Below are 12,278 nucleotides of genomic sequence, written 5' to 3' on the forward strand. Positions count from 1 at the left end.
AGACCTCACATTTACATAGAATCTTACATTTGTCTCCTCCCCTAATTGGTAACACTATTTTTTCAACACCCTGAATGACTAAACTGGAGACATCTTTCTGGTGTATGTCATTCAAGTGTCTGGCCACGTTGGTATTGTGGTTCTTTTGTATGTCATATAAATGGTCTTGAAGCTGATCACGCAGCCTGCATCTCATTCGACCTATATACTGTATATGACATAACTTACATGTGATGACATACGCCAGATATCTAGTATTGCAGTTAATAAAAGATGTAATTCTTGATGATTTTTTAATGGCGGTAGCTTGGATGGTATCTCTCTTTAGTACATGTTTACAACATGAGCACCTATTGAACCCACAACGGAAGGTACCTTTAAATTGTAGCCAATGATGTCATGGTTGTTTACTCCTTTGGAAAGAATTTCAGCATAAATAGGGTCATGAGATAAAATATTGCTGATAACACCCCACGGGAGCACCTACTAAGAGATGGTACAAGTAACAGAATTATAAATAGATCTTATGCAAATTTATCTTTTCACAGCCCTGTCTTTTCCACCCCTTTCAGCACTGAGTTCAGCAAAAATGAAACATTGTTCTAAAATATCTGCCGGTTTTATCACATGACCCTATTTATGCTGAAATTCTTTCCAAAGGAGTAAAAACCGTGTCACGCAGAGCCCCCACTCTGGTTAGAACCCTGTCACCCAGTTTATACATGGGTAAACAACCACAACAACATTGGCTACAATTTAAAGATATCTTCCATTGTGGGTCCAATGGGTACTCATGCTGTAAACATGTTCTAAAGGGAGATACAAGCTACTGCCATTAAAAAATCGTCAAGAATTACTGTACATGTTTTAACTGCAATACTAGATACTTGGTGTATGTCATCACATGTAAGTTATGTCATATACAGTATATAGGTCGAATGACACACAGAGTGCATGATCGGCTTCAAGATCATCTATATGACTTACAAAAGGACCACAATACCAACGTGGCCAGACACTAGAATGACATACACCAGAAAGATGTTTACAGTTTAGTCATTCGGGTGTTGAAAAAATAGTGTTGCCAATTAGGGGAGGAGACAAATTTAAGATTCTATGTACACGTGAGGTCTACTGGATCTTCTTCCATAACACTAGAATACCGGCAGGTATGAATTTTGAGTGGGATGTCACTCATTATTATGAGTAAAACACCCCCAAGTGGACCCTTTTGGGTATTTACACGGGTGAGTTTTCTAACAAAGCCCCAAAGATGACACAAACAATTGCTTTAAGACATCAGCGATTGATTGTTACGATCCTGTTTCTTACTTTTGTTAGTGTCAGTGGCTTTCTATATCACTACATCAGTTAGATCATCCTCAAACACCCAGCACATTACATGTACATGTATGTATATACATAGAATCCACACAATATACACCATATTATATGCTGGTATTCTTTTTCCATCACATTTATTTCCTTTCCTTCCTTTTCCTCCTCTCATGTTCCCATATATATATATATATTTTGTTGTCAGAAAATTTTATAGCCTGCTCTCAAACTTTGTGTGTCGGAAATTCCGATGGAAAATGTGTGATGGAGCCCACACACGGTCAGAATTTCCAACAGCAAGGTCCTATCACACATTTTCCGTTGGAAAATCCGACCGTGTGTACAGGGCATAAGTATATATTCCTTCACCGGCAATTCCAAACATCCTGAAATGTACACGTTTAAGTAATAATCTGGGCTTTTTTTGTCTAAATTGTATCAACAAAAGAAATTGTTATGACATCCATGAAGACCTTGATTTCAGCAGATCTATCCCAGTAGATCTATCACAGTGTTAATCAGAGTTAAGTTGCGATTTGTAACAGGAGTCTGTTAATTTGTCAATCTTTCAATTGATCAATTTTTCAATCAAGCCCACTTTGTATGTATTGGCAAGTATACATAAACCATTGTCATTTGTTTAAAGATTTAGCTATGAGTAAGAACCAGTAGTTACGGTGTGAAACATGTTAGCACTCTACTTCATCGTTTGCTGTATGGATTTTTACCAGTAAAGATATTATCATTGGAGTGCCCGCCATCCGGATTCAATTTTTCTTTGTACCCCTGTTAAAATGTCAGGTTTCTGTGATGTAAAAAAATGAGACAAAGATAAATAATTTCAGATTTTTTTGCACCTTTTATGTGACCTATAAACTGTACAACTCAGTTGACCAACAAACTAAAATCTTTTAGGTCGAGGGAAGTAAAAATAAAGAAAAGAAAATAATATTGTTGCATAAGTGTGCACACCCTTACACTAATACTTTGTTAAAGCACCTTTTGATTTTATTACAGCACTCAGTCTTTTTGGGTATGAGTCTATCAGCATGGCACATCTTGACTTGCAATATTTCCCCACTCTTCTTTGCAAAAAAATTCCAAATCTGTCAGATTGTGAGGGCATCTCCTGTGCACAGCCCTCTTCACATCACCCCACAGATTTTCAATCGGCTTCAGGTCTGAGCTCTGGCTGGGCCATTCCAAAACTTGAATCTTCTTCTGGTGAAGTCATGCCTTTGTTGATTTGGATGTATGTTTTGGGTCACTCTAATGCTGAAAGGTGACGTTCCCCTTCATGTTCAGCTTTCTAGCAGAAGCCTGAAGGTTTTGTGCCAATATTGACTGGTATTTGGAACTGGTCATAATCCCCTCTACCTTGACTAAGGACCCTGTTCTAGCTAAAGAAAAACAGCCCCAACGCATGATGCTGCCACCACCATGCTTCACTGTGGGTATGGTATTCTTTTGTTGATGTGCAGTGTTGTTTTTGCTCCAAACCTATCTTTTGGAATTATAGCCAAAAAAGTTCAACCTTGGTTTCATCAGACCATAATACATTTTCCCACATGATTTTGGGAGACTTCGGATGTGTTTTTGCAAAATTTAGCCAGACTTGGATGTTTTTCTTTTCAAGAAAAGGGTTCCGTCTAGCCACTCTACCCCATAGCCCAGACATATGAAGAATATGGGAGATTGTTGTCACATGTACCGCACAGCCAGTACTTGCCAGATATTCCTGCAGCTCCTTTTATGTTGCTGTAGGCCTCTTGGCAGCTTCCCTGACCAGTTTTCTTCTTTTCATCAATTTTGGAGGGACGTCCAGTTCTCTGTAATGTCGCTGTTGTGCCATATTTTCTCCACTTGATGATCACTGTCTTCACTGTGTTCCATTGTATATCTAATGTCTTGGAAATTCTTTTGTACCCTTCTCCTGACTGATACCTTTTAACAATGAGATCCCTCCGATACTTTGGAAGCTCTCTGTGGACCATGGCTTTTGCTGTAGGATGTGACTAAGAAAAAGTCAGAAAAGACCTACTAGAACAGCTGAACTATATTTGGGGTTAATCAGAGGCACTTGAAATGATGGCAGGTGTGTACTGACTCCTATTTAACATCAGCTTGGACGTGATTGCTTAATTCTGAACACAGCTACAACTCCAGTTATAAGAAGGTGTGCACACTTATGCAACCACATTATTTTATTTTTTTTATTTTTACTTTCCCTCCCTAAAAGATTTCAGTTTGTTTTTCAATTGAGTTGTACAGTTTATAGGTCACATTAAAGGTGGAAAAAGTTCTGAAATGATTTATCTTTGTCTTATTTCTTTACATCACAGAAACCTGACATTTTAACAGGGGTGTGTAGACTTTTTATATCCACTGTAACTAGATAACATAATTTAACATTGGTTACAAACACTCTGTAAATAATTTCTATACATACTGCATATAAGGTTCCAAAAACCTTTTGCTTACATTTGTTAATGAACTTATTGGCCAGATCGATATTGTTTTGGCATATTCTGCAGATTTTTAGACGTCACAAGGAACATTTTAACTTTTCACTAATGGAAGTCATTCTCATGTCAATAAGTCAGGCTGGCATTGGCCACCAATTCTCAGGTGGAACACTTAGACAGTTTAAATACAATCCCTTAATTTCTATTGTTTCCCTCATGATGAACCTGCTGAATCTTTCATTTGCTTTCACCTCCACTTTGCATAGGCACAAATAAGTACACTCAGCTGAGCAATTGTCTTATGTCTGTTGTGGGGCCACTCATCCCACATAACCTTTTATTGTCTATGGATGCTCTTGCATTTTAAAAGGACCCTGTCACTGCAGTGTCCAAATTAAATGTAAAAGAAGATGACCAACATTATACTTAGCTTTCTGGCAAGCCATGTCTTTAGATTTCTCTATTTTGCTGATCCTTGAGCACTGCAAAGATCCAAGATTTCTGGGTGTGTGTATACATACTCCTTTGTCGTATATTGTGGCTCCTCCCTGTGGTTTATACTTTACTAGAAGATATACAAGCCAGTAGGAGGAACCATAATGTCTGGGGGGAAAGCAGGTATTCATGTACCTGAAAGATACCCAAAGCGGTCAGAGACAAGGGTCATCGGAAAGAAAAGCATACAGCATCTTCTTTGAAAGCATGGGTTTAGTTTAGCTTAGACGCTATAGTGACAGAAGCACTTAATTTATTGAACTCCAATTAAGACAGATTAATGCCATTTTTATGTATTGATATCTGATTCTTACATTTATGTTAATGTTACAAAAAGCAAAATAAAATGTATCTAGAAAGCAAAAAGAGTGTGCTTTAACCTTTGATCCTGGCTGTCCATGTTGTCCTGGAAAACCGGGCAATCCTCGTTCACCCTACAACACATAGCACAAAATAATTATTTCTGTCTAGAACTATTTGCATTGATAAAAAACAGGTCAAATGAAAATTAACTGGAAATTGATGTCAAATGGAAAAAAAAGGAAATACTGAGAAAGTCAAATGTGAAACAAAGGAGAACTTAAAGCAGACCTTCAACTTCCTGAGGATAATCCCACCTCTCAACCTCTCCTTCCGTCCCCTGCAGGAATAAGACTTTTTTCTTTTCTTTACCTATTTTTAGTCTGCCCGCCTGCAAATGTATGTCATTCACCTTAGGGAAATGACACGCACATGCCCGCTATGCCTCACAGGATATGTACGTCACATATCCCAGGAGGCATAGGGTTTCATTGAGGAAAGGAGTAGGGGACGGGCTTCTCTGCACGTCATCAGGAGGCATGAAGGTTGAACCCGGAACAGCCATCAGCCTAGCGATGACATCACAGGGAAATATGATGGAGGGCTGGTGCAAGGATTTTTGACACCCTAGGCGAAACCTCATTTTGTGGCCCCCCCCTTGGCTCCACCCCTGACTCCACCCCCTTCCTCCTGCCCATGTATACCCCACCTTTTTAATGAAGCGTCTATCAAATGCAGCCCACCACCTCATCAAATCAAAATCCTCTCTTCCCATCATGGTCCACCCATTACATAAGAATCTCCCATATCACAGAATCCTTCTCATCAGAAGTCCCACCCCTCTCATCTGAGTCCCTGCAACACATGAGAGTCCCCATCACATCAGAGCCCCCCCCCCCCCATCACTAAACCCTCACCCCCCTCAGTCCTGCAATCATCGAGTTCCTCTTGCCATCAGTTCCCTATCTTACAGCTCCAGCAGAGGATAGGAGGTCGTGCTGGTGGGCTGGAGGCTGTGGGCTCTGTCCTCTCATGAATACCCTGCATCCCTCCTGCCATGCATCAGCATCATGTGTTGCATGATAAGGTTAGGCCAAGGCAACAAATAATGCAATGTCAGTTCATGAAACTAATTAAGAGCACCTTGGTTAAAAATACTGCTTTAGGTCATGTAATCAGCACTAAAATAAATCTGGTGAAGCATTTTCTCCAAGAAAAATATATACTATATACTCATCATCAAATCTTTATCATATCTTCATCATCAGGAAGATTGTTTTTATAGGTTTAAATAGACATTTAAAGTGGAAGTTTAGGCAAAAACTAACTAATTCTAATCCTACTCTATGCCATATTTTAAGACTAAGAAATAGTAAATACTTGTGTGCAAACCAAAAGATAACTAAAACGAGGTTTAAAAAATTGTAGCTGCCAACATAAGAGTGTTCGCACACCAATCAAAGACAAATAGGGCAATAAAATATGTGGCGCTTACTAAATAATAGAGACACTAAAAAAACTAAATAAAATATGTAAAACTCCCAACCATACCAGGAGAATAAAAGACAGGGACTCCAAGTATTAATTATGTCTATGCAATTGATCTTCCACTACATTGTGCAACCAAAGGTCATAACAAACCAGTATTGCATCAAAAAATGAATCACTTTCAAGCTGGAGTAAAGTCTCCCAATAATATTTATCAAAGAGAAATGTTTCCAATCAGTAATTGTTTCTCAATAATGGTGGATAACAGGGGAACATATTAATAAAAAAGTAACAATACACATGTGTAGCGAGAACAACACAGAAAATAAAAATATAAAATATAAAATAAAATATACAGGTCAGTAATCCTCTGGAAAAATGTGTCAAGATAACCAAATCCACCCACAGTGCAACATAAATTCTAATTTAAGTATTCAAGATGCACCGCTCCAACAATGATGCATCAAAATAAATAATGAGAGAAAACAATTGCCTCAGTAAGTGCAAATCAAACCAACAGTGCAGCATCCATAAGGTCTGAAAATAAATAGCTATTACAAATATGTGTAACAAGTGAAGCACAACATTAAGTGCAGCATCAATTAGAGCTTAATTAGAAAAAACATAACCTAACAAGCAACTCTTCAAACAGGTGTGTTTAAGATGATAATGTGAATAAAAATAAAAATACAATTAATAGTCCCGAAAAGGTCCCATACATAATCAGATCCCCATCGTGACAATTAAATTTGAAAGATGGTGTCAAAAAAAGTTCCTCCAGGAGTGACCAGTGATGAATGAAGGTAAATAAAAGTGATGGTTCCCCCAGCCTCTCACCTCACGGCTGAACGACAACAGCCCAGCAAGCTACTAAAGATGACCCAGGCAGCTTCCCGATCTCCCTGATGACAGATCCCCCAAGGGTCTCCAGACTTCTGCTTCCAGATGACTCAAGTTTAATCAGCTCAAAAAATAAAGAGGGAAGGACTCCATAGTGTAATATAGTTAAAAACAAATTTGTTACAGCCTTTACCCACTTACATATAAAAACTTAACAACAAACGAACACTTCAGCTGCTCACTGCTCACCGATCCCGGCCGTGATCGGGAAGCCAAATGCAGCTGAACGACGCGCCTCTCTCCTCCCTGACGCGTTACGTGACCGTCACGTCACTTTTTCAAAGTTTGTAATAGCTATTTATTATCAGACCTTATGGATGCTGCACTGTTGGTTTGATTTGCACTTACCTACCTCTGAGGCAATTGTTTTCTCTCATTATTTATTTTGATGCATCATTGTTGGAGCGGTGCATCTTGAATACTTAAATTAGAATTTATGTTGCACTGTGGGTGGATTTGGTTATCTTGACACATTTTTCCAGAGGATTACTGACCTGTTATATTTTTATTTTCTGTGTTGTTCTCGCTACACATGTGTATTGTTACTTTTTTATTAATATGTTCCCCTGTTATCCACCATTATTGAGAAACAATTACTGATTGGAAACATTACTCTTTGATAAATATTATTGGGAGACTTTACTCCAGCTTGAAAGTGATTCATTTTTTGATGCAATACTGGTTTGTCGTGACCTTTGGTTGCACAGAGTAGTGGAAGATCAATTGCATAGACATAATTAATACTTGGAGTCCCTGTCTTGTATTCTCCTGGTATGGTTGAGAGTTTTACATATTTTATTTAGTTTTTTTAGTGTCTCAATTATTTAGTAAGCGCCACATATTTTATTGCCCTATTCATATTTTAAGACTAATCTATCTAGCCTGTAAAGCAAAAATCTCTGTACTTAACTTACCTTTTCTGCAGCCGATTCGGTCCAGTCTCCAGTGGCTGTGTGCAGGAGAGAATCGACAACGGCTGGGAAATGCCTAGGAAGTGGCGTCACCCATAGACTTACTATGGGGCTTCCTTGTCAGCTGCTTCTCCTGCACACTCCCACAAACTGAAGCCGCTGCTGACAGCTCAGTGTGGGACTGGAGTGGCTGCAGAATAGGTAAGTACAGTGATTCTTGGCTAGATAGATTAGTCTTAGAATGTGACATGCTGTAGAGCAGGATTTGAGTTATTTTGTTTTTGCCTTAACTTCCACTTTAAGTGTAAGTCAACTGTAAAGCTTTACCTTGTTATAAGTGATGAAAAAAACAAATGTTAAATAAGCTACTGACATATAGAATTATCATCCTTATTTACAAAAGGTTCTGGTCTCCTGTCTGCTTCATCCAGAATGTGCCTGCTATAGCATGAACAAAGACAATCATCTTGTGCGTAAAATCAATATTGTTGCATTGTTGCATAGAAGATGCATGTTGTTTTCAATCTGCTAGGATATGTCAATGCATAATCTAGTTGTCTATATCTGTATCATGATTTTAATTGCAACCTCAGGCTAAACGGCATACCTTGCACCGAAATATACACAATATTGCTCATTGTTTTATCTACCAAAGGATTTTTAATCCTGATCAAATAGTCTTTTTGGTCACAAACGTCTACCACATTGCACAACTTTAGGTGAAATAGGAATTTCATAATTTAGCTGTAGAGCTTCCTTTGTCACCTGCCAGGTTGATAGATATTGGAGCTGTTTTACTAAAATAGTAGAAAATGTTCACTTAGTAAACTAATTGTTAGCTTATTGGACTTTAACATTAAAAACCCAATCAAAGTTAAGAATATATATATATATATATATATATATATATATATATATATATATATATATATATATAAATTTCTCTTGACATAAATCTGTATTCAAATGCTTTAGTCTATTTGTTAAGTTAAATGAACATTCAGTTTCATTTAGTAACCCAACCTGTTGGGAAATGAACAAGCAAGTGACATACAAAGCTAAGACACGTAAAGCTGAAAAAGGAATAAATGTGTCGCCTGCTTGCCAATGGAATTTGCCAAAGGCATATATATATATATATATATATATATCAAACTGAACAAAGAAAAATTCCATTGACAAAGAAAATACTCATTATGTACAGTATCTACAGTTTGTATTTACAGTTTTAGGGGAAAAATTTTGAGGACATGCTTTTTTTGGAAAAGTAATGTAATGGAAACAAAATTAAAAATTTTCCAGGCAAAGAGAATACATTTTCTGTAAAAGCATGTGAAAATATTGTCTTCACATTTTTTATTTTAATAGCTGGATTTGACATAAGTGAAAAATTGTGAGTTGTGTGCTGTGTTTTTAATTTAAAACCCTTCCATCTGAAATTATATCTGTTCTCAAGCCTCATTTGACATGATGGTCAAAATCAAACTGGTCAAAAAGAGAACACGATCTGAATATGATCATCAGATGTGAAGATTATAGTGCTTTATAATGGAAATACATCACCATTATTAAATAAATAGGCCATGTAATTGTGGTGTGGTGGTGTAAACTCAAACTTTACCTTATCACCGTCTCCTCCAGAATTACCTTTAAAACCTGGTAAGCCACGTGGTCCCTAAAATTAGTCATATCATTGTTATAATTTCCTTAGCTGTTTTTAAAAATATGAGCTCATTAACATATAACACTGAATTATATTTGGTCTATATACAGTATATAATTCTTTCTACATATTTTAAAGCTTGTCTCATTATATAACTAAAGTGATGAAATAACTGAGCAATGTCTTGAAAAGTTGGAGTAGGATAATATGCCATATGAAATGCTCTATTAGTCTGCAAATAATTTAACATAGCTGTTAGTTACATCACTCAAATGTTTTACTGAAATTACACTGTACCATGTAAATGACCTAACTTGGATAAAATTTGAAACATCGTAACTGATTATATCCACCCAACTTAAAGCAGGCGGTAGTAAATTCTATTATGTAAGTATTTACCTACTAGAACATATCTGTATTTCGGCTGCACATTTACAAAGTACTAGAAAGACAATGGGGGTTATTTACTAAAGGCAAATTCACTTTGCACTACAAGTGCACTGAAAGCGCACTTTCAAGTGCAGTCGCTGTAGATCTGAAAGGGAAATGCAAGGAAAATAAAAAACAGCATTTTAGCTTGCACATGATTGGATGATAAAATCAGCAGAGCTTCCCCTCATTTCAGATCTTCCCCTCAGATCTACAGCGACTGCTCTACCAAGTGCACTTGTAGTGCAAAGTAGATTTGCCTTTAGTAAATAACCCCCAATGTACTATGTATTTTTACATGAATGTTTTGGCTACCTTTCAATTAATGAATTTGGCACATACAATATACAGGAATCCCTACCAAATAAATAAGTATAAACCCAAACATAAAAACAAAAAAGACTTACACAAAACAAACGTAGTTATGTTTACTACTGTAGTGTTGTTAGCATGTCATTTACCTTGTGGGTATGTATCATTGCAAGAAAAACAATGGGGTTGATTTACTAAATACAAATAAACTCTTTACATTTCAAAGGAAGTCACAATTTGCAAGGGAATTTTCCCCAGGGCTTAGTGAATGTGGTGAAGTTTCACTTTTTAAAGAATACCCAATCAAATACGATAATAACAAAACAGCATTTTTGCTTACATATGATTGGATGATGGAAACCATTAGAGCTTCACCTCAAGTTCTGGGGTTAATTCTTTACAAAGTGCAAGTTCCCTTTAAAGTGAACAACCTATTTGCTATTAATAAATCACTCCCAATATTTTAGAGAGTTTTGTTTTTTAATTTAAATTATTCTACATAGAGGTATAATGTAATAATATATTTCAGTACAGTTGGATCATTTTGGAATGTGGAGATGGGACTCCATTTATATGTACATACATTATACCTTCTAATTCTACAGATCAGGTGTCCTTAAATAAAACAAATATAGTCTACTCCGCGTGTTTTCTTTTTGTTCTACACAACAAGGCCCTTGTGTGTTGAATGAAAGTTTAAAATAATTTATTTGATTAGCCACATTGCTCTAATTAAAATGAAGTCACACAACGTCCACAGAACATTTTAAAAGAATAAAGGTTTTATGTTTATTTTTTTTAAACACACATCATGAATTTATAATCCTAGTAATTTCCTTTTTGTAACACATAGTATTAAAATATTAGATGCTTAAAGTAGTCTATAACAAACCAAGACAATGTGCCGTGTGACATTTGCCTAATTGTAATAGCAATGTAGCAGTGCATCTTTTTATACAACATGAATGTAATAAGTGACATGAAGTAAATCATGCCTGTGTTGCGTTTAGACATCTAGTCATGTGCAGGGGAATGTTTAAAAAATGGGAACCTCCTCTGCACATTATGTGGGTTCTAAATAGACCCAGGTTCACTTTGCTTTATCTTACCATACTTCACCTCATTTCATGTTTTATTAAATCCGGACTACCAACACTGATTTCATTAAGTATGAAATGGGGTAAAGTGAGGACATATACAGTAAACATTTTATTTTTTAAAACTAATAATATGCAGACAAATTACAAAATAGGAACATTTCCCATGCTTAAATTGAACACAGACTTGTGTTGCTGTGGCTATTTTAGTGATTTTTATAGCATATACAGTAAATATAAGGAATAACATTTTAGTCACATGTGTTGTTTTTAGGAAGCAAGGCTTCCCCTGTTCATATGCTAATGAACATTTTGGACTTGTTCATGAAGCTCAGGACAGCAAGTAATTTAGGCAGGAAGTAAGGGGAGGAAAAAGCACTTGAACACAGCCATGTGCTGAAGACAAAGAGGACTAGATTTGGAGGACTCCAAGAAGCAAGAAGCAGACTGGAGAGATTCTGGATAAAAGGAAGAGGACTTGATCATTAGGAAGGACCAAGTTAAGTAACTGTTTAGTGTACATTTATTACATACATTGTCCATGCTCATTTGTTAGGGAGGGTAGATAGCTTGTGCATGTGTATAACTGTTTTCCTACAGTTGTATGTGCAGCAATTTTGTTCAATTTAAGCACAATAATACACTACAGAGGTTTTTACGCTTCCTTGCTTGTACAGCAAATAACCTTAAAAGACAAAGCAAAACAAGACTCATTGCATCTCCCCTCATACTTAAAGAGATCCTGTCACTTATTTGACCAAACTTGACTTGACCCGTCACCAAAACTGCAGGTAAAAGCACAGACAATACATAATTTTAAATACTTTTATTTTCTTAAAATGTGCCTGTTAATTCGCTAGCAAATTTGACATTTTTAGAA

General features: G+C 36.6%; 1 protein-coding gene across 1 annotated transcript in view; it reads right to left on the bottom strand.

Moving 5' to 3' along the window:
- The window catches only part of LOC141140001 (uncharacterized), a 407,741-nt gene that overhangs the window by 128,246 nt on the left and 267,217 nt on the right, over window positions 1–12,278 (bottom strand). The window contains exons 12-13 of the mRNA XM_073626689.1: window positions 9,519–9,572; window positions 4,679–4,732 (exon numbers count right to left, since the gene is read on the bottom strand). Coding sequence (XP_073482790.1) covers window positions 4,679–4,732; window positions 9,519–9,572 — 108 coding nt within the window. The remainder of the gene's footprint in view (window positions 1–4,678; window positions 4,733–9,518; window positions 9,573–12,278) is intronic.

Source organism: Aquarana catesbeiana, linkage group LG04 (assembly GCF_042186555.1).
Source record: "Aquarana catesbeiana isolate 2022-GZ linkage group LG04, ASM4218655v1, whole genome shotgun sequence".
In the NCBI taxonomy this organism is placed as follows: domain Eukaryota; kingdom Metazoa; phylum Chordata; class Amphibia; order Anura; family Ranidae; genus Aquarana; species Aquarana catesbeiana.